Below are 23,122 nucleotides of genomic sequence, written 5' to 3' on the forward strand. Positions count from 1 at the left end.
AGAAGTACATAAATGATTTCAACACTTTTGTTTGCTCATATAGTTTTAAAATTCTGTTCTTTATTTTCAGCAAAGAATCCTGTAAAATTTTATCTTTTCTGTTAACATTTTTAAGTAGTAATATATCGTTTTAGGCTCCTTACTGTCAAATTTTGTAGAATGACTATGTAAAAATAAAGCTAATCTACTAAGAACAAATTCTAGACAAATATTCAAAGTGACTAGAAAATTTCTTTGCCTATAATATGCCCCAATTCAAACTTCATTTTCCAACATTGTATTTCTTGAGATTCTTATATTCACTATGCCCTATGGATACTTTATTAATTAGTGGTTATGATTAATACAACCAAAGAAATTAATATTTTTAAACATGAGAAAGGAACTAAATCTAAAGCTCCATTTTAACTAGAATACCAATACCATAATTGTACCTCTGAATATTTTCATTTTAGGGTAAACCGGCTCCTTCCCTTTTACCTTACTATGTGCATACACAATGGCATCTCTTACACACACACACACACACACAACTTTTTAAACACAACACTGTATCTCACCCATATCCTCATATCTTCTTTCTCCACATCCCAACCTATGCCTGGACAGGAACAGCACATGCCACATTAGACACACTCCATTCCCTACACACCAGCTATCCGTCCCTTCCTGTTGCCTCCAGTCATCCCCTCTGGAATTACCTAAGATCCCTCTTCCAGAGTTTCATAGGCACATTATCATCATCTCCATGCAGATTTTACATTCTCCTTATATATATGGCACATTGTGGTCCACATCCTACCACCTCATCATGAACTCACCCTATGTGACCATCAACAATTATTTAGGGGGTCAGGAGGAGGAAGTCTTCATTTTGAAACCTTGTCATAACTTTCAGCCTTATATTCTAAAAAAAAATAAATAAATAATACGTGTGTGTGTGTAACAGGGAGGGGAGGTCAGCATAATGGCACAGTGGGTTAAGCCACCACTTGCAACGCTGGCACTCCCATCATAGTTTGCTACTAATGAACCTAGGAAAGCAGCAGACAATGGCCAAAATATTCAAGTCCCTGCCAACCATGTGGGGGACCTAGACAGAGTTCCTGGCTCCTGGACCTAGCCTGGGTCAGCCATGGCTGTTGCAGGATTTTGGAGACTGAATCAGCAGATAGATAGATCTCTCTCTCTCTCTCTCTCTCTTACTTTGCCTTTTGAATAAATAAATAAATCTAAAAATACTGCACTCCAAAATGAGGTTTAAATTAAATATTAAAAACTAAACAAAAACATCAAGCATAGCATAGCTTACTGTGTTGATTTCCTACTCAGCAGCCATCCTTGTCCCTACTTTCTAATGCAGCTTTGATTTTGCTCAGTTATCATTCCAACCATGTGTGTCTGAGGTGGTTGGTTCCAAATCTAGACAGAATGGGTCCATACAGAGCTAAACCAATGATACACAAATTTTAGCTTGTATCAGACATCACCTGGAGTGTTTGCTAATTCACAATGTTAATTCCTAATTAAGCAGACTGGAATGTGGTCTAAGAATCTGCATTTCTACAAAATTCCCAAATGCTGCCACTGATGATGATCTGAGGATCATACCTGAAGAACCAACAGTTTAAAACTATTGAGTGTAGTTTTCTGTTTCTAGAAGCCAAACCCTGACTAATCATAAAACAGTACCTGCCAAACAAAATGAGTTCAGTAAGTCTTTCTTAAGGTAATATTTATTTATTATTATTTAAAAAATTTAAGAGGCACAGAGACAGAAAGAAAGAGACAAGTAAAGAGAGAGAGTTCCCACTAGCTGGTTCACTTACCAAATGCCCTCAATGGCTGGGGCCGGGCCATAGGAATGAAGCTGCGAGCGAAGATCGCAACCCAGTCTCCCAGTGCACTGCAGTAACTCAGTTACTATCACTGGCTGCCTCCCAGGGTCTGCATTAGCAGAAGTTTTAGTGAAGAGCTAGAGCAGAGTCAAACCAAGATACTTCATGTGGGGTATAGGTTCTCAGTCAGAGCCTTAACCATTAGGCTAACACCATCTGCCCTTTGTTATAGTTAGAATTCATATTGCTAAATCATTTGTGTAAATATCTCTGATATTGAAACAGATGTCAATTTGTTATTAGTGTGCAATAGAATATAAGATGAGGCACTTTTAAAATACTATCAGTTTACTAGCTGAATATAAACAGCCCTAATAATTCATGTAGTCAATTTAATCATCTCTCCCCCCTACTTAATTTATTGGGAAAACTACTGGATTAGCTTATATTATATTGGGACTTCTCTACTCAAAAGTGTTACATAAAATCTTCCTTACCAAATATTTACAGTAATATTTTAGAGTTTTAATATGTGAAATCATAAATTAGTCTGTCTTCAGCCTATTCTTTCTCTTCTCACAATCTATATTAAATTACATTTTGGATTTTCAATGAAAATTGTATAGTTAGTGACTTTTGGCTAGTGATTGAGGCAAATATTGTTAACAGAGAAAAAGCAAAGCACCTAGTCAAACCTTTCCTTGGAGCTCATGTTGTGGCTCAGTGGGTTAAATTACCACCTGTAACACCAGCAGCATCTCCTATGAACCACTGCTAGAGTTCCTGCAGCTCCTCTTCCAATCCAGCTCCCTGCCAATGCACCTGGCAAAGCAGTGAAGATGGCCTCAATGCTTGCGCCCCTGCCCCCACATAGGAGACCTGGATGTAGTTCCAGACTCCTGGCTACAGCATGGCCTAACTCCAGGTGTTACAGTCATTTGAGCAGTGAAACAGAGGAATGAATGCTTGTGCTCTTTCTTCGTCTTTGTCTCTCTCTTGCTTTCCTTTTCACTCTCTTTAACTCTGCTTTTCAAATAAACAAATAAGTCTTTAAAAAGAAAAGAACTTTCCTCAGGTAATTTTTAATAATATCAATAGTCAGACCATATTAGGCATAACCCCTGGGTGTCAAATGCTGTCAGAGAAAACATATGAATAGCCTACAACATATATTTACAATTACACAGATATTTAATACAGAAATATTACATAAGACAGCTTATATCAACCTATAAATTCTAATTAAGTTTCTAATCCTTCTGATTTTTACCTTTTTCAGAATTACTAAATTTCTTATTGAGTTATTTAATTACTAACCAGTATCAAATATATTTTTAAAAAACTGCTTTCATCTGAAAAAATGTGGTATGTGTGTTGCTACTTTAAACAGTTCCTTCATTATTGATCAATCAATTCCACATGCATTTCACTGGTTATGCTTAGAAGAGATAATTTTGGTATTACTTGTGCCTTAATAATAATAGAAACAAAATGAGGAGTAAGTTTTTGGAAGAGTGGTTAGAGATGCCACATGGGTGACAAAAAAATTATCTACATGAAGGATCTCTGTGAGCAAGACCCCAGGGGAAAGAAGGGGCCATCAAAGAAGGATGTACTTTTCTCTGAAGGGAAAAGAGAACTTTCACTTCGCTTATGACCCTGTCTAAATACTGACAGAGTCTGCTGACTCAAAAAGCTTCCATAGCCTTGGCAGCTCATGCATGTCAACAGCCTTGGATGTCACAAATAAGTGTGTCAGTTGTTAAATCAACAACAGAAGTCACTGTGCACTTATTCACCATGTAGAATCTCGGTCCTTAATGAGTTGTGCTTTGAAAATTAACTGTAAAACTTGTTTTCATACAGTATTTTATACTTTGTCTATGTGGATACAAATGGTGGAAATTTTTACTTAGAGTTGGTTTTCTGTATATAAAGTTAATTAAAACAAATCTTAATGAAGAATGGGATGGGACGGGAGAGGGAGCAGGAGGTGGGATGGGAGTGGGGATAGGAGGGTGGGTATGGGGGGAAGAATCACTAGATTACTAAAGCTTACCTCTGAAATTTGTATTCATTAAATAAAAGCTTTAAAAAAAAAAAAAAGATGCCACATGGGATGTTCACATCCCATACTGGAGTGACTGGAATTGAGGAATGGCTTACATTCCCAATTAAAGCTTCCTGCTAATGTACAATCTGGGAGGCGACATGTAATGGCTGAAGACTATGTGTCCATGCTACCCTGTGGAAGACCCAGACTGAGTTCCTGACCCCCACACTCAGCCCAGCCCAGTCTAGCCAAGCCACTGAAGAAATCTGGGGAGTGAACCAGAGGATGGAAGATCTCTGTTTATCTCTCTGTATGTAGGTCTCTCTGCCTGTCAAATTAAATAAATAATTTAAAATAAGATAAAAATATGTGTTAAATAGAGAGAATACCAGAAGACTCACTAATGGAGAAATTAGACACTAACCAAATAATGAAAACCCTTTATATGGTGCTTCTTAGAAGCTTCAGCAGTACTGACAGCTATGAAAACAGAACTAACTCCATAAAAGGAAACACCATACAGTAGCAAAAAACCAAATCCAATAATGACACAATATATTTTATGTCTTGAAATGCTAAGATCAGGTTAACTATTTTAGATTTATATAACTATAATGGTGCATACTAGAAATTAAAATTAAAATTAGAAACAGAAAAAATTACTTTTAAAACAATCTAAGTCAGAGGCAGACCAAAAAAAATTAGAAAAACTCAAAATAGTGTTCAAGATCTATGGGATGCTACCAAACGACCAAACATACATGTCTTAGGAGTTCTTGAAGGTGTATAAAGAGAGAAGGCCTTTTCAACAAGATAAAAGCAGAACAGTTCCATAATTTATATAAAGAAAGGGATATCCAAGTACAGGAAGCATACAGAACTCCTATAGACCCAGAGGCAGCTCCTGGCTCTTGGCCTCAGATCGGCTCCGCGCCAGCCATTGCGGCCATTTGGGGAGTGAATCAGAAGATGGAAGACCTTTCTCTCTGTCTCTGCCTCTCTCTGTCTGTAACTCTACCTCTCAAATAAATAAAATCTTTAAAAAATTTTAAAAAAGTAAAATCAAAGATGACAAAAGATATGTAACAATGCAAACCATAAAATAAAAAAAAAAAAATCAGGAATTACTACAAACATCAATATGCCATCAAATCGGAAAACCTAGAAGAAATGGATATTCTTGGACACATACAATATACCAAAATGGAGTCATGAAGAAATAGAACACATAAACAAACCAATAACCAAGATGGAGATTGATTCAGTAATAAAGACTCTCCCAACAAAGAAAAGCCCAGGATTGGATGGCTTCGCTGCTGAATTCTACCAGACTTTTAAAGAACTAATTCCAATTTTTAAATGACTCAAAACAATAGAAAGGGAGGGAATCCTCCCAAACTCCTTCTGTGAAGCCTGCATCACCTTAATTCCAAAACCAGAAGAAGATTCTTCAAAGAAAAGAACTATAGATCAATATCACTGATGAACATAGCAGCAAAAATCCTCAACAAAATTCTAGCTAATTGAAACCAACAACAGATCAGGAAATCAGTCACCCAGATCAAAAGGGATTTATCCCTTGTATGCAGGGATAGCTCAACATATGCAAATGAACACATTAACAAACTGAAGAATAAATACCATACGATTATCTTAAGCAATGCAGAGAAAGAATCTGATAAAATATGACACCCTCCCATGATATAATCCTTAAGGAAACTAGGAATAGAAAGAACATTCCTCAAAGCAATCAATGCAATATATGACAAAGCCACAGTTAGCAATCATATTGAGTGGGGAAAAGTTGGAAGCATTTCCACTAAGATCCAGAACTATACAAGGATGTCCACTTTCACCACTGCTATTCAATACAGTTTTGTAAGTTTTAGCCAGAACCATTAGGCTATGTAAACTGCATATACATTACCCCATGTTTACTGCAACTCAATTTACAATATCTAAGATACGGAATCAGCCCAGATGTCCATCAGCTGATGACTATATAAAGAAACTGTGGCAAAATACATAATGAAATGCTACTCAGCTATAAAAAAGAATTAAATCCTGTCTTTTGCAAAATAAGTATGTAACTGGAAACCATTATGCTTAGTGAAATAATTCCATCTCAGAAAGACAAAATCATTATGCTTTCTATGATATGTAGCAGCTAATATAGAAAACAAAAAATGTACAGGAATGAAAAAGTCAATTTGGCATATGACTGTCATTTTCAGCTCATGTTTATACTCTTATATAACTGTGGTCTCCCTACTTTTCACTTGTTGAATATTAGTGTTGAATTAAGCCTGTGAATGCAGAGTAGATTAAAATGATGCCCTTGCAAAAACTGATGAAGAGAGTATAGGGAAGGAGGGAGGGAAACTTGGGGAGAGCAGGAGAGTGAGGGCAGTGTGATTGTTTTCTTGGAAATATAACTATATGGAATGCATACAATTTTCTCTCTTTAAATCAACACTTTAAAAAAAAACAAGTTTGAATGGGGTAAACTGTAATAATTTTCTTCTAATATCAATCATTTTAAAATAAAAGACACTAAAATATATTATCACTTACTGACATTTAACCTTAACACATTTTTTAAATCAAAAAGCATAGGCTTGGGAGATCAACTACCACATCAATTGAAACTGATTTAGTAAAGCCAGTTTCTTAAATGTTTTTATATATCATCTTATGAATGTTTTCATTATTAGGTATGGAATAGAGACATTGAATTACATGTGGTATAAAATTAGCTTTAGAGATGAAAAATTTTTGGAAAACTTATTCTCCCAGCTCTTGCATCAAAAGGAGTGAAAAGCCAACACAAAGGATAAGAGGCAAATTATTTTAGCTTAAAAATTTCCAATGCTGAGGCCTTTGCAGTCAAGTAGCCAAGACTGGCATACAAAACACATGTGACACTTTGAAATCTAAGACAATGACAAGATTGTAGTATGGACCACTGAATCCCTGAAGCTGGTAGTTGGGTGGATGAGGATATAGCCCAGAGATACAATAATGTATCATGGGGCCTGCTGACAGGATAAAATTTACTCATTTTACTGTAGCATCATTTTTACTTCATGATCAGAAATTTTAGATTTTATTTTATATTGTAACATATAAATTATGAAGCTAAATACAGTTTTAAATGAGCCCCAAAACAGACTTGAAAGATAATTTGGGTTTTTAAATACTTTAGACTATGCCAATGGGGATCTTACTCATGACCACCTTAAAATTTCACTAAATTTTTTTTTCTGAGTAAATGTTGGTTTCTTCAGGCTTCCCTTTTCCCTGGAATCCATTGTATAAATCTGTAATATTGTTCTTCTTTGCTTTCCATATTATATGTAATTCTTAATTTCCAGCCTTTGGGGCCAGTGCTGTGGCACAGTAGGTTAACCCTCCGCATCCCATATGAGCACTGGTTTATGTCCCAGCTGCTCCCTTCCGATCCAGCTCTCTTGTGATGACCTGGAAAAGCAGCGAAAGATTGCTCAAGCGCTTGGGCCCCTGCACCCACGTAGGAGACCTGGAAGAAGCTCCTGGCTCCGGGCTTCAGATGGACTCAGCTCTGGCCTTTGCAGCCATTTGGGGAGCGAACCAGGGCATGGGAGACCTTTCTCTCCATCTCTATCTCACTCTCTGTAACTCTACCTCTCAAATAAGTAAATAAAATCTTTTAAAAAAATTACAGCCTTTTCTAATTATCTTCAATGGGACTAACTTTCCATTTGCATATTTTTTAACTAAACTCTATTAAATATTATATAATTTTTCTGGCTATCCTAAGTATAAATTTTAGTAATTTGTGGTGTCATAGTTAACGAGTGTTTTTGACACAGTTTAGATTAGCTAACAATGATAATAATACAGGAGTAAAAGTTCATAAATTTGAACAGTTGAAGTACTATGGAAAATAATCCTGAAATAAGATTAAAAGACAGCATAAACACAAAACATCACCAAAAAAATCATGAAAATAATACATATTATGACCAAAACAACTCAGGGACTTGAAAAATTTTTGTACCAAAATCTTTGAACTGATCACTTTTAATGGTATTTCTGCCTAACAGTCATCTCTGAAGCCAAGTCAAAATAGACTGGTGCCCAAGTTGGCAGCCAGAATAATTTCATCCCACCCCTACATAGAAAATGAAAAAACATCACTTCACATTTTTAAGTACTCCTCCCTTACAAAGTGTTCTAGCCAAATTTCTTTATTTAAAAAGTAATTTCAGCATCTAAAATTAAAAATTAATTTACTATACTTTTTAGGTAATTATTATCTATCAGGCATTAGATCCACACTGCAGAAAAGATAAATTTAAGATACATATTTGACTGTAAATTTCTAACAGCCACATTAAAAAGTAGTGAAAAAATTTTTTTTTTTTTTTGGACAGGCAGAGTGGATAGTGAAAGAAAGAGACAGAGAGAAAGGTCTTCCTTTTTGCCGTTGGTTCACCTTCCAATGGCCGCTGCATAGTGCTGATCCGAAGCCAGGAGCCAGGTGCTTCTCCTGGTCTCCCATGTGGGTGCAGGGCCCAAGCACTTGGCCCATCCTCCACTGCCTTCCCGGGCCATAGCAGAGAGCTGGCCTGGAAGAGGGGCAACCGGGACTAGAACCTGGTGTGCCGGCACCGCAAGGCGGAGGATTAGCCTGTTAAGCCACAGCGCCGGCCTCGTGAAAAAATTTTAATATATTTTATTTAACCTATCAATTAAATCATTTTAACATTAATATTTTAAAAGACACTTGACATTCTTCTTTCAATTTTACATCATCAAAATTCAGTGTATATTTTTACAACACCTCTCAATTCAGACTGGCCATCTTTTAAATGCTTGATAGTAACTGTAATAGGAATTTTATATACAATTGTAACTGTAAGAACTATATCTGTATGTAGTAGAGTATCTTATACTACTCTATCAAGTTCAGACACTAAATTTTCATTGGAAATAACTGATCTTCTTTAGGTTTAGATTTATTCAGATACTATTTAGATTTCATAAAACCCACAGCTGAAAAGGTAGATCATTTATTCAAGTTGTTCTGAATATATTTAAAAACTATCCAATAACAGAATCAAATATCAGATCTTAAATTTAAATTTATCAAAATTATAAGAATTCAGGTTCTTAATTACATTAACCACATTTCAAGTACCTAGCTAGTAGATAACAAATTGGACAGTGCAGAATAGTTTCTAAACAATGTGGCAAAACATTTCTAAAATTAAATATTGTCATCTCTCATTTCCTTTTTATTTGACCTTTTTCTGGCCAAAAAAGCAGGCAAGGGGACACCTTTTTTTTTTTTTTTCCTTAGAAAATTTAAGCTGGGGCCTGCCTTGTAGCATAACGTGTAAAGCTGCTGCCTGCAATGCTGGCATCCCATATGAGTGCCGGTTCATGACCCAGCTGCTCCACTTCCAATCCAGCTCCTTGCTAACATACCTGAGAAAGCAGATAAAGATGTCCTATGTGCTTGGGCCCCTGCACCCATGTGGCAGATCCAAAAGAAGTTCTGGCTTCTGCCAGGCCCAGCACTGGCCATTGAGGTCATTTTGGGAGTGAATCAGCAGGTAAAAATCCTCTCTCCCGCCTCTTCCTGCTCCCCTCAGCCCTTGTAATTCTGCCTTTCAAATAAATAAAAAAAATCTTCAAAAATTATAAGCTTAGTTGTTTTGAATCAAAATAGTCAATAATCTATTATTTCCAAAGTGATCCAACCCCAATGGGAAGAAAGCCCTCAATTCCCTTTTCTTGACTGAAACTACTGTCTTGCACTTTGCCACCCAAATGAGAAACTTCATTGCTACTACTTGGCACTAAATCTCAATGCATTAGATAAGTTAAAACATTTTTTCTAACTTTATTCGCTTCCCTTCCACTTTGCCTTAAAGTGTTGCAGCATCTTTGCTCACCTAGGCAATTTTAAATGCCTCCTGAAGCTAATCTTAAAAACAAAGGTCAGGGCATTTTTTCTTTTTTTAACCCATGTAATCACACAGATTAAGATATAGCAAGCACATCTCCAGAACTCTACAAAGTTCCTCCTTTCCCTTGAACAACCCCTCCCTCTCTGTAAGGTTAATAGTTTAACAGTTTTACTGACTAGATTTGCCTTTTGAAATTCAGGTAAATGAAATTATATAAAAGTACATGTAATATTTTATGTCTGATTTCTTTCATTCACAAATTATCTATGAGATTCATACATGCTATACCAGTAGGTCTATCTTTTTATTATTATATTTACTTGAAATTTTATGAAAGTTATAAAATTTTTCTCTTCCTGCTGATGAGTATTCAGGTTATTATGAATAAAAGTGGTATGAAGATTAATAATTGGCTGTAATATTAAGAGAAGCAAAATGAATGCTTTTCCCCCTCCATTATACTGGAGATAAAACAGAAAATGATGTTGTTATGTACTACACAAAAAGAAAGCTAGACACATTCAAACTAAGGTACACATTTTAAACAAAAGACACTCACTCCATGTATACTTTCAATCATTATACATGTAAGGGCAGAAACAATATACTCATATTACATAAACACCACAAACATTAACACCAAAGGATAACACAATTGGACTCCATTTATCACATTTTAGCATCTGCTCTATATTTTATAATGCACCAAGAAAAGATTAACCCAGGAAACAACCAAAACAGATACTGTCACCCTACCAACTCTACAAGACAAAGCATATAAAATGTAATATAAACCTGAGAGGTAGATCTAAGAGCGGTTACAAAGTCCGTTAGTATTAATTTGGCCACTTAATCAAGTTTAGTAAATTTGAGAACACAAAATTCTAACAACTTTGTAAAATTTGCACCAGCTTATTTCTTTAGCACCATCATTGTTGAATTCAAGTCAAGATAATGACTAAGTCTGGAATTAATTGTTCTAATTTGCCGAGATATTTTGAATAACTACAATATTAAATCCATATAGGAGTGAAAGGAATATAAATCAGATCTGAAATAAATGTTTCATGAAAATTAATATGTTACAATTAAAATTATTTCCTTCTTTGTCCTAATGTAACTCTTTCCTAAACTAAATATTTTAAAATCCACTCAATAAGTCATTTTATTTCTCACAGGTTGCTTTTCTAGTATTTTGAAACAAAAGCAGAATGAGAAATTACTATTAAACCAAAGTTACTACTTAGATTCATTCAATAAAAACACAGACAATGAACCTGAACCTTTAAAAAAGAGCACTCTTTTGTGCAAAGATCACTTTAACTTTGTGCTACTATAAATCTATAAATTCATAAAGAAGCAACAAATTAATGAAATCTTCACATTTTCCCCCTCACCTCCCATTCTCTGGCCGCTGCTTCATTAGTAGAATCCTCATTTGTTTCAGACTCTTCAATCTTTTTAACTACTATGAATCCAGGTTCTCGGGAATATTCACCAGTATCCTCTGTGTATATTTCTGGACTCCACTGAATGAAGAAGGCATACAAGTGGTCTGTCCTGTTAGAAGAAGTGACTTTTAATAGACATAGTACATAGAAAAAGATAACACCCATAATCAGGAAGACATTAACTTAAAAAAATTACTTTGCTCTGTTCCATCAAGCTTTTCTGAGGAAATTGTATTAAGATTTTCCATAGCATGTTTCTTAGTTGACAGTTTCTAAACTTTTAATTACACAGTAAATTAGTGACTCAGAGATGGATGACCTCATCTTGTAAATCTCTGATTTCTCTTTATAATGTTTTGTTTATAACAGTAAAGCAAATTATTGTATTCCCTGCCCTGAGGCTTTCTCTTTTGAATCTGAGGATCAAAAAACTAAAAGCTAATCCTTCTCCTTTGTTTACATCCCTGAATGGACTTCCCTATTTCCCTGTAGGCAGTGTGGGTTGTCTGAGAGGTTCTAGAGACTTGGTTAGAAAATGTGGACAAGAAAGCAAGCACATGAGAGTATTTTAGGCATGGAAAGCCAAGACACTATGGCAAAAAAAAAAAAAAAAAAAAAAAAAAAACAACCTAAATGAAAGATCTCTGCGAGTGAGATCCCAGTAGAAAGAATGGGCCATCAAAGAAGGAGGTACCTTTCTCTGAAGGGAGGAGAGAACTTCCATTTTGACTATGACCTTGTCTAAATAAGATCGAAGTCAGTGAACTCAACAGGCTTCCATAGCCTTGGCAACTCATGACTAGAGCCTAGGGAGATTGCTGACGCCATAAACAAGAGTGTCAAATTGTTAAGTCAACAACAGGAGTCACTGTGCACCTACTCCTCATGTGGGATCTCTGTCCTTAATGTGTTGTCCAAGGGGAGAGGGAGCAGGAGATGGGAGGGTTGCGGATGGGACGGAAGTTATGGGGGGAAAAGCCATTGTAATCCATAAACTATACTTTGGAAATTTATATTTGCTAAATAAAAGTCTAAAAAAATTAAATGAAGAATTCAATACAGCATGAACTATAGATCTTAAAGAGAAATAAAAATGAAATGAAGAATTCATTAGAACAAATAAAAAGATGCAGTAGAGAGCCTTCAAACCAGAATCAGGACTTTGAAGACAAAGCATAGGAAAGTATACAGTCAAACCAAAGACAAGAAGAGGAAATTATAAATCTAAAAAACACTGTTGGAAATATATAGGATACTATAAAAAATGCAACATTCAGGTTCTAGGAGTTCATGAAGGCATGGAGAGAGAGAAAGGATTAAAAGGCCTTTTTTAGTGGAAAATTAGCAAATCTTCCTAAGTATAGAGAAAGAAAGGGATATCCAAGTATAGGAAGCACACAGAACTCCCAATAGACTGACTGGAAAATATCCTTGCCAGGACACACTGTAATCAAATTCATCACAGGGGAACATAAAGGGAAGATTCTAAAATATGCAAGAGAGAAACACTAGATTACTCTCAGAGGATCTCCAATTAGACTCACAGCAGACTTCTCATTAGAAACCCTGCAGGCTAGGAGAGAATGGTGACATATAGCCGAAGCCTTAAGAGAAAAAAACTGTCAGCCTAGAATACTATACCCTGCAAAGCTCTCATCTGTAATTGGAGGTGAAATAAAGATCTTTCATAACAAACAGAAATTCAAAGAATTTGTCACCACTTGTCCAGCATTGCAAACGATGCTTAAGGATGTGTTACACACAGAAACAGAAACATGGTCATCAGTACGAAACAAGGTAACGGAAGAAAACCTCTTAGTAAAAGATCAAAGGAAGTTCAAAGAATAAATTAGGAATATCTTTGGAAAAATGGCAGGGCAAAGTCAATACTTATCAATAGTCACATTAAATGTAAATGGTCTCCACTCCCAGTTAAAAGGTACAGACTGGCTGAATGGATTAAAAAACAGAACCCATCTATTTGCTGCCTACAAGAAACACATCTTTCCAACAAAGATGTACACAGACTGAATGTGAAAGGTTGGAAAAAGATATTCCATGCCAACAGAAACCAAAAAAGAGCTGGTATAGCCACCTTATTATCAGACAAAATAGACTTCAACACAAAAACTGTTAAGAGACAAAAAGGGAAACTATATAATGATTAAGGGATCAATTCAACAGGAAGATGTAGCTATTACAAACATATCTGCACCTAATTAAGGACAGCTAGCTATTTAAAAGAAAGGTTAAGAGATTTAAAGGGAGACTTAGACTCCAATACAATAGTATTGGGGGACTTCAATACTCCACTTTCAGTAATGGACAGATCAACCAGACAGAAAATCAACAAGAAAACAGCAGATCTAATCGACACTATAGACCAAAAGGACCTAAAAGATATTTACAGAACTTTTCATCCTACAGTTACAGAATACACATTTTCAGCAGTGCATGGAACTTTCTCTAGGATTGACCACATACTAAGCCATAAAACAAGTCTCAGCAAATTCAAAAAAATCAAAATCATACCATGCATCTTCTAAGACCACAATGGAATGAAGCAGGAAATCAGAAACTCAGGAATCTCCAGAGCATATGCAAACACATGGAGACTGAACAACATGCTCCTGAATGAACAGTGGGTCACAGAAGAAACCAAAAGAGAAATCAAAAATTTTCTAGAAGCAAATGAAGATGACAACACAACATATAAAACTTATGGGATACAATAAAGGCAGTGTTAAGAGTTCAGTTTATATCAATAGGTGCCTACCTCAAGAAATTGGAAAGGCACCAAATAAATGAGCTATCAATGCATCTCGAGAATCTAGAAAACAATAGCAAACCAAACCCAAACTAGTAGGAGAAGAGAAATAATTAAAATTAGAGAAGAAATCAACAAAATTAAATAAAAAAATACAAAAGATCAGCAAAATAAAGAGTTTGTTTATTGAAAAAAATAAACAAAATTGATACACCATTGGCCCAACTAACCAAAAAAAGGAGAGAGAAGAACCAAATCAATAAAATTAGAGATGAAAAAGGGAATGTAACAACAGACACCACAGAAATAAAAACAGTCATCAGAAATTACTACAGAGATATATGCCAAAAAAAAAGGGGAAATCTAGCAAAATGGACAGATTCCTGGACACATACAACCTACCTAAATTGAACGATGAAGACACAGAAATCCTAAACAGACCCTCAACCAAACAGAAATTGAATCCATAACAAAGACCCTACCAACAAAGAAAAGCCCAGGACCAGACGGATTCACTGCTGAATTCTACCAGACATTTAAAAAACTCACTCCAATTCTTCTCAAGTTATTCAATACAATTGAAAGAGAGGGAATCCTCCCAAATTCTTTCTACGAAGCCAGCATCACCTTAACTCCTAAACCTGAAAAAGATGTGACACAGAAAGAGGATTACAGACCAATTTCCCTAACATACAAAACCCTCAACAAAACTCCAGCCAATAGAATTCAACAACACATCAGAAATATCATCCACCCAGACCAAGTGGGATTTATCCCTGGTATGCAGGGATGGTTCAACGTTTGAAAATCAATCAATGTGATACACCACATTAACAAATTGCAGAAGAAAAACCATATTATCTCAATGGACGCAGAGAAAGCATTCGATAAAATACAATACCCTTTCATGATGAAAACTATAAGCAAACGGGGTATAGAAGGAACATTCCTCAACACAATCAAGGAAATTTATAACAAATCCACATTCAGCACTGTATTTAATGGGAAAAAGTTGGAAGCATTCCCACTGATCGGGTACCAGACAGGGTTGCCCACTCTCACCATTTTATTCAATATAGTGCTGGAAGTTTTAGCCAGAGTCTTTAGGCAAGAAAAAGAAATCAAAGGGATACAAATTGGGAAGGAAAAGATTAAACTATCCCTATCTGCAGATGACATGATTCTTTATTTAGGAGACTGAAAGAGCTCCATTAAGAGATTGGTAAAGTAGCAGGATATAAAATCAATACACAAAAATCAACAGCCTTTATGTACAAAGACAATGCCATGGCTGAGAAGGAACTTCGAAGATCAATCCCATTCACAATATCTAAAAAAAAATAAATTGTGCTGGGAAAACTGGATTTCCACATGCAGAGGTATGAAGCAAGACCCCTACCTCACACCTCACACAAAATACCACTCAACATGGATTAAAGTTCTAAATCTATGACCCAACACCATCAAATTAATAGAGAACATTTGAGAAACCCTGAAAGATACTGGCATAGGCAAAGACTTCTTGGAAAAGACCCTAGAGGCACAGTCAGCCAAAGCCAAAATTAACAACTGGGATTACATAAAATTGAGACGTTTCCGTACTGCAAAAGAAATAGTCAGGAAAGTGAAAAGGCAATCGACAGAATGGGAGAAAGTATTTTCAAATTATGCAGCTGATAAAGGATTAATAACCAGAATCTACAAAGAGATCAAGAAACTCCACAACAACAAAACAAGCAAGCAACCCACTTAAGAGATGGGTCAAGGACTTAAACAGACATTTTTCAAAAGAGGAAATCCAAATAGCCAACAGACATGTGAAAAAATGTTCAGGATCACTAGCAGTCAGGGAAATGCAAATCAAAACCACAATGAGGTTTCACCTCACCCCAGTAAGAATGCCTTTCATACAGTATCAACAAACAACAGATGCTAACAAGGATGTGGGGAAAAAGGCACACTAACCCACTATTGGTGGGAGTGCAAACTGGTAAAGCCACTATGGAAAACAGTTTGGAGATACCTCAGAAATCTGAATATAGACCTACCACATGACCCAGCCATCCCTCTTCTTGGATTTACCCAAGGGAAATTAAATTGGCAAATAAAAGAGCTATCTAGACCACAATGTTTATTGCAGCTCAAATCGCAATAACTAAGACATGGAATCAACCTAAATGCCCTTCAACAGAAGACTGGATAAAGAAATTATGGGATATGTACTCTTTGGAATACTCTACAGCGGTAAAAAAAATGAAATCCATTCATTTGCAACAAAATAGAGAAATCTGGAAAACATCATGCTGATGTCAGAGTTAAGGAACTCAAAAAGCTTCCATAGCCTTGGCAGCTCATGACAAGAGCCTCAGGCGATCACTGACACCATAAATAAGAGTGTCAATTGTTAAATCAACAACAAGAGTCACTGTGCACTTGTTCCCCATGTAGGACTTCTGTCCTTAATGTGTTGTACTGTGAGAATTAATGGTAAAACTAATCTTCAAACAGTACTTTATACTTTGTGTGTCTATGTGGGTGAAAAGACACCTCTCAGTGATTGTAAGAAAATAAGGAACAGAACTGATGTTAAATCCTGTCTAATTATTGAAATGAACAACATTCATCAATGGATGCATAAACTAATTGGAGGAAAGTATCTATGTCAGTAAGACACACATTTACAATCATTTACTATGCATGTTTATTTTTATGTGCAATAATTATGACAATTTATCATCTGTATTGCTTTAATCAATTGGGCATTAGCAATAACTAGGATAATAAAATAAAATCTTCTTCTGCATATAATTATCTTTTGGAACCAAATAGTTGTTCACAGATAATTTTCACTAGGATTTCTCTAGGATAACAGATGTACTGATTACTTGGTTTAGCAGTATCTTTTCACATAAGTAGCATAAGAAACATAGTATAATATGATCTTAGAAGGTAGGCAGTATCTTATTCTGAAGCAAAGTAAACACGGTTATTATCCATTATAAAAAACTTAGGTTCCCTAAACTTAATGAGCACAGAACAAGAGTCAAATAATTTTAAATAGATTTATTGTAAGCTTTGAATCCTAATTACATGGTGAGTCTTCAGGAAACTCATGGAAAATGTGCTTTATGTTTTAATTCTATTTTCCATGAACTTTTCCCCCCAACTTTTATTTAATAAATACAAATTTCCAAAGTACAGCTTTTGGATTATAGCAGTTTTTCCCCCCATAACCATCCTCCCACCTGCAACCATCCCATCTCCCACTCCCTCTCCCATCCCATTCTTCATCACGATTCATTTTCAACTATCTTTATATACAGAAGATTAACTTAGCATATACGAAGTAAAGATTGCAACAGACTGCACCCACACGAACACACAAAGTATAAAGTACTGCTCAAGTACTAGTTATACCGTTAAATCACATAGTACAACACATTAAGGACAGAGATCCTACATGGGGAGTAGGTGTACAATGACTCCTGTTGTTGATTTAACAATTGACACTCTTATTTATGACATCAGTAACCACCCGAGGCTCTTGCCATGAGCTGCCAAGGCTATGGAAGCCTCTTGAGTTCACAAACTCCAATCTTATTTAGACAAGGCCATAGTCAAGGTAGAAGTTCTCTCCTCCCTTCAGAGAAAGGTACCTCCTTCTTTGATGGCCTGTTCTTTCTGCTGAGATCTCTCTGAGAGATCTTTCATTAAGGTCTTTTTTTTGTGTGTGTGTGTGTGTGCCACAGTGTCTTTTTAGCCGGATCCAAATTCCTTATGGCTGATTCTGAGGCCAGAGTGCTGTTTAGGACATCTGCCATTCTATGAGTCTGCTGTGTATTCTACTTCCCATGTGGGATCATCTCTCTATTTAATGCTATCAGTTAGTATTAGCAGACACTAGTCCTGTTTATGTGATTCTTTTGACTCTTAATCCTATCATTATGATCAATTATGAACTTAAACTGATCACTTTGACTAGTAAGGTGGCATTGGTACATGCCACCTTGATGGGACTGAATTGGAATCCCCTGGCACATTGCTAGCTCTATCATTAGGGGTAAGTCCAAGGGAGCACGTGCCAAACTGTACATCTCCCTCTCTTATTCCCACTCTTATATTTAACAGGGACCACTTTTCAGTTAATTTTAAATGCCTAAGAATAATTATGTGTTAATTAAAGAATTCAACCAATGGTATTAAGTAGAACAAATACTAAAAGGAATAAAATAGTAAATTGTTCCTTGACAGGACAAGGGTCGATCAAGTCATTGTTTCTCATAGTGTCCATTTCACTTCAACAGGTTTCCTTTTAGGTGCTCAGGAATGCAAACTGGTAAAGCCACTATGGAAGACAGTCTGGAGATTCCTCAGAAATCTGAATACAGACCTACTACCTGACCCAGCCAAGCCTCTCCTTGGAATTTACCCAAGGGAAATTAAATTGGCAAATAAAAGAGCTGTCTGCACCTCAATGTTTATTGCAGCTCAATTCACAATAGCTAAGACATGGAATCAACCTAAATGCCCATCAACAGAAGACCGGATAAAAAAATTATGGAATATATATACTCTACAGAGTACTATACAGCAGTAAAAATAAATGAAATCCGTTCATTTGCAACAAAATAGAAAAATCTGGAAAACAACATGCTGAGTGAAATAAGCCAGTCCCAAAGGGACAAATATCATATGTTCTCCATGAATTTTTGAAATATTGTTTCAAGGAACTATGCCACTGGTATTGTTATATACAAAATAGTTTTAATGCAAGAAATCTCAATCATGTTCTCAAGATTGTTTTTTATTCTTTTTACCTTTCTTGTGGCACAGCAAACCAATATTCATGTTTCTTATCTCTCTGTGCATATTGTTGCATTGTAGCACTAGCTTGTGATACAAATGTTTTCCTCATTGGTTTTCCAACTCTGAGACATAAGAACTTGTGTAACCGATGTCTTCGCTTTTCTTTTAAAATTGCAGAACCTAAAATTGAGATGTAACCAGTATTTATTTAATTCTCATATGCTATGTTTAAGTAATTTTGATTATGTAAGTTTACCTTCAAACTTTTTACACACAGCTACAAAATAAAATCTTAACTGGTACTCAAGTGAACTGTTTTAAATAACATGTATATTTTTTCCATGAAAAGTAAAATATAGACAAGACTAAACTCAACAAAACACAAAGTTAATAAAATGACACTATGTCAATATTAAGAAGAAATGTAAAAGCTTTAGAAACTTTTTGTTAAACTTTTGTTTGCAATACCCAAACTAAATGATATATACTTGTGCAATTTTTTCATATTCCACGTCACTATTTTAAATTGGCATCTAATAAGCTTGAATAATTTTTAAAGACTTACTTTAATATGGTTCTTAGACAAAAATGTACTATTTCTGAAGCCATAATATGCATATGTGATAAAGCAATCGACAATATCAACAAACAAAATCAACAAGCTGAACAGTTAGTTAAGTCTGAGTTATCGCTAACTTCTACAACTTTTAATGCTTTTACCGTGTATAAAGAGGGTGGAGTTCAATAATCTGGCCATTAACTAGCTTGTTAGATCAGCACAAGTAAAGGCAACAACCCTTGGATCGTCAGGAGATTAGCACTTATCATGGTTTTTTCTTTTGTAATAATGAGTAAAGGACACAACTTGTCTGAGACCCAATATTTGCATATGGTTAAAAGGATGAATTTTCACCATTCTTCTCACAGTTGCATTTCACAGTTTTATATTTATTTATTCTACAGTTTATATTATAAAGTTATAACATTAAGTCAAACTTTGAATATTTCCCTACTATTGAATATGAAGTTACTCAAAATTCGTTCAAAACTAATTTTCATTCCAAAAAACAAATAAATGAAATGGCAACAATCTATAGCATCTATCCAAAAACAGCTATTAATTTATCTCCTTTTAATTTCCTTTTTTTTTTTTTTTTTTCAACAGGCAGAGTTAGACAGTGAGAGAGACAGAGAGAAAGGTTTTCCTTCCGTTGGTTCACCCCTCAACTGGCCACTATGGCCAACGCGCTGCGCCGATCTGAAGCCAGGAGCCAGGTACTTCCTCCTGGTCTCCCATGCGGGTGCAAGGCCCAAGTACTTGGGCCATCCTCCAATGCCCTCCCAGGCCATCACAGAGAACTGGACTGGAAGAGGAGCAACCGGGACAGAATCTGGCGCCCCAAGCAGAGGATTAACCAAGTGAGCCGCGGCGCCGGCCTCCTTTTAATTTCTGACAGAATCTACCTGACCCCTATTATTATCTCCAGCCCTTACAACTACAGGAGTGCAGAATCCATTATGCTTTCCAAAGGTTTTAAAGCATAAGGTAATTATTACATGCAAAGATAGTTAAAAAAAATCCACACCAGCATTCACATAACATTGTGAATTGTTAACAACTGACTATCTTAATGTAGAAATGATTAAATAAATTATAGAACCATTAAAACCTTGTTTTCAAAGACCTATAATGATATAAGAAAATGTTCATAACAAAATATTAAAAGGATATAACTGTATATAGTATAATCTTGATTTTACATTTAAAAAAATCTGTATGTATATAGACATACACATAATATCAAAATTGTACATATATGCACATACACACAAGCATTGAAAAATTCTTAGAAAACGGAAGTTATAAATCACGTGAATTTTCCATAAACTTTTTGAAGCCCTCTGACATTTGTATGTATATAAACACTGTCCCTCCCACATACATTGCTTCCAAAATCAATATATGAATGTTATCAATGGTCCCCTCTTCGTGATAATTCCAAACAACTTTTCTATATTTTGTAAAATGTATTTGTCAAGTAAGTCACCAGTTCTGAAGAAAGAAAAATATTACAGAAGGAAAAACATTCAAAACTTGCTTCAAGTAAACAAACTCGCTAAAATCTACTGAATATAATCCTTAGGTCTTCAAAGTAACTTAGTTGGATGATGCAAAATAAACTCAGTATTAAAAAAGAAACTGAACCAAATCTTTATATACTGCTGTTAAGAATGTAAAATGGTGCAGCCACTATGGAAAATAGTGCGGTGGTTCCTCAAAAAATTATATTATTGTATGATATAGTAATTCTACTTCTAAATATATGTCCAAAAATATTAAAATTAATTCAAACAGGTATTTGTATACCATGTTCATTGCAACATCATTTATAATAGCCAAAAGTTGGAAACATCCCAGATGCTATCAACAAATGAATAAGCAAAACACAGTATATACATAAAATGGAATATTATTGAACCTTTAAAAGTCAGGAAATTCTGAAGCTTGTTAATATAGGAATAAACATTGAAGACATTATTTTAAACAAACAAGCCAGAAATACAAGACAAATATGGTATGAAGTCGCTAATAGGAAATACCCAGAGTAGTTAAATTCAGGCACAGAAAGCAGAATTGTGGTTGCTAAGGCTATGGAGAAGGAAAGATGTCAATTTTTGTTTAATGGGTTCAGTGATTCAATTTGGGAAGATGGAAAAGTTCTTGAGATGAATGGTGGTGATGCTGGGATGACAGGATGAATGAAGTTAACACCACTGAATTGCTGGAGGCTTAAAATGGTTAAAAGGTAAATTTTGAAATAATATATTTAATTTACATAATAGTCAAAGGTTTAATGCTCCACTAAATAACAGAATTCAATAAGTAAAATGACCCTAGTTCACCAGGAATATACTCAAGGGCTCTAAACAATAATAAAATGAAAAGATGTTCATTTTATTCATTATTGCAAGTTTTAAAATAAACACAGCTCATAAAAACTATGGTACTGTTACCACTCTTAATCACTGCCTTGACAAAGATATAAAACAAAGCTTGACAAAAATATCTGCAGCAATGCTGATATACACAAGTATTTCTATCTTTTTTATTTTTGCATTTCATTTTTTTCTTTCTTAATTTTAGTTTATACTTATAAGGGAATACATGTGGTATGTGTCTTTCTGTGTCTAGCTTATTTCACTCAACATGAAGTACTTCAGTTGCATCCATTTTGATCCAAATACTAGAATTTCATTCTTTTCTATAGCTGAATAATATTCCACCATGTATGTATATAGATACAGATATTTTTCTTTTTTATCTATTTTTATAAATTTTTAAAGATTAATTTATTTACTTGAGAGGCTGAGTTACAGAGAGAGAAAGAAAGAGGGTGAGACAGAGAGAGAGGTCTTCCAACCACTGATTTACTTCCCAAATGGCCGCAACAGCTGGAACTGGGCTGATCTGAAGCCAGGAGCCAGGAGGTTCCTCCAGGACTCCCACATGGGCACAGAGGCCCAAGCACTTGGGCCATCCTCTATTGCTTTCCCAGGCGATCGGCAGGCAGCTGGATGGGAAGTGGAACATCTGAGACTTGAACCAGAGCCCATATGGGATGCTGGCCCAGCAAGCAGATGTTTAAACTACTCCGCCACATCGCTAGCCCCGATATAGATATTTTTCACATTTCCATTATCCATTCATCTGATTATCCGCACCTTGGTTGAGTCTATATTTTGGCTATTGAGAACATCAATGCTATAAATATGGTGGTACAATTTGCTCTTTGATACAGTTTGTTCCTGAGAGTTGTGCTACAGTAATTATCCATTTGCTGCAGCCCTGAGAATATATTAATGAATTCCTTAAAAAAGAAACTGGGAAACTTAAAAAACAAATATTACATATTTACATAAAACCATAATTTTAAAAATAGTTAAAATGTTAACTTGTTTACTTCAGCCCATTATAAAAACTTGTTTGAAAGTAAAAAATGGAAGTACGTATATATATGAAATTAATCTAGGATCAATATTCCAACAAAATAAATATAAGAAATGTTAGCTAAGCCTCATTTGACCCATAACGTAGTAAACAAAACACAGTGTATTAGAAATGGTCCCCTCTTTGTGATAATTCAAAACAACTTCTCTATATTTTGTAAAATGTATTTGTCAAGTAAGTCACCAGTTCTGAAGAAAGAAAAATATTATAGAAGGAAAAATATTCAATCTTCTAGAACTTG

The 23,122-nt window shown here is 35.2% G+C and overlaps 1 protein-coding gene across 6 annotated transcripts in view; it reads right to left on the reverse strand.

Annotated features, from left to right (window-relative positions):
- OXR1 (oxidation resistance 1) overlaps positions 1 to 23,122 on the reverse strand; it is a 485,930-nt gene that overhangs the window by 25,204 nt on the left and 437,604 nt on the right. For all 6 annotated transcript variants that reach the window (XM_062188116.1, XM_062188113.1, XM_062188114.1 and 3 more), the window contains 2 exons: positions 18,884 to 19,052; positions 11,246 to 11,408 (listed from right to left, as the gene is read on the reverse strand). In XM_062188116.1, coding sequence (XP_062044100.1) covers positions 11,246 to 11,408; positions 18,884 to 19,052 — 332 coding nt within the window. The remainder of the gene's footprint in view (positions 1 to 11,245; positions 11,409 to 18,883; positions 19,053 to 23,122) is intronic.

The sequence above is a fragment of the Lepus europaeus genome, chromosome 4, assembly GCF_033115175.1.
Source record: "Lepus europaeus isolate LE1 chromosome 4, mLepTim1.pri, whole genome shotgun sequence".
Classification (NCBI taxonomy): domain Eukaryota; kingdom Metazoa; phylum Chordata; class Mammalia; order Lagomorpha; family Leporidae; genus Lepus; species Lepus europaeus.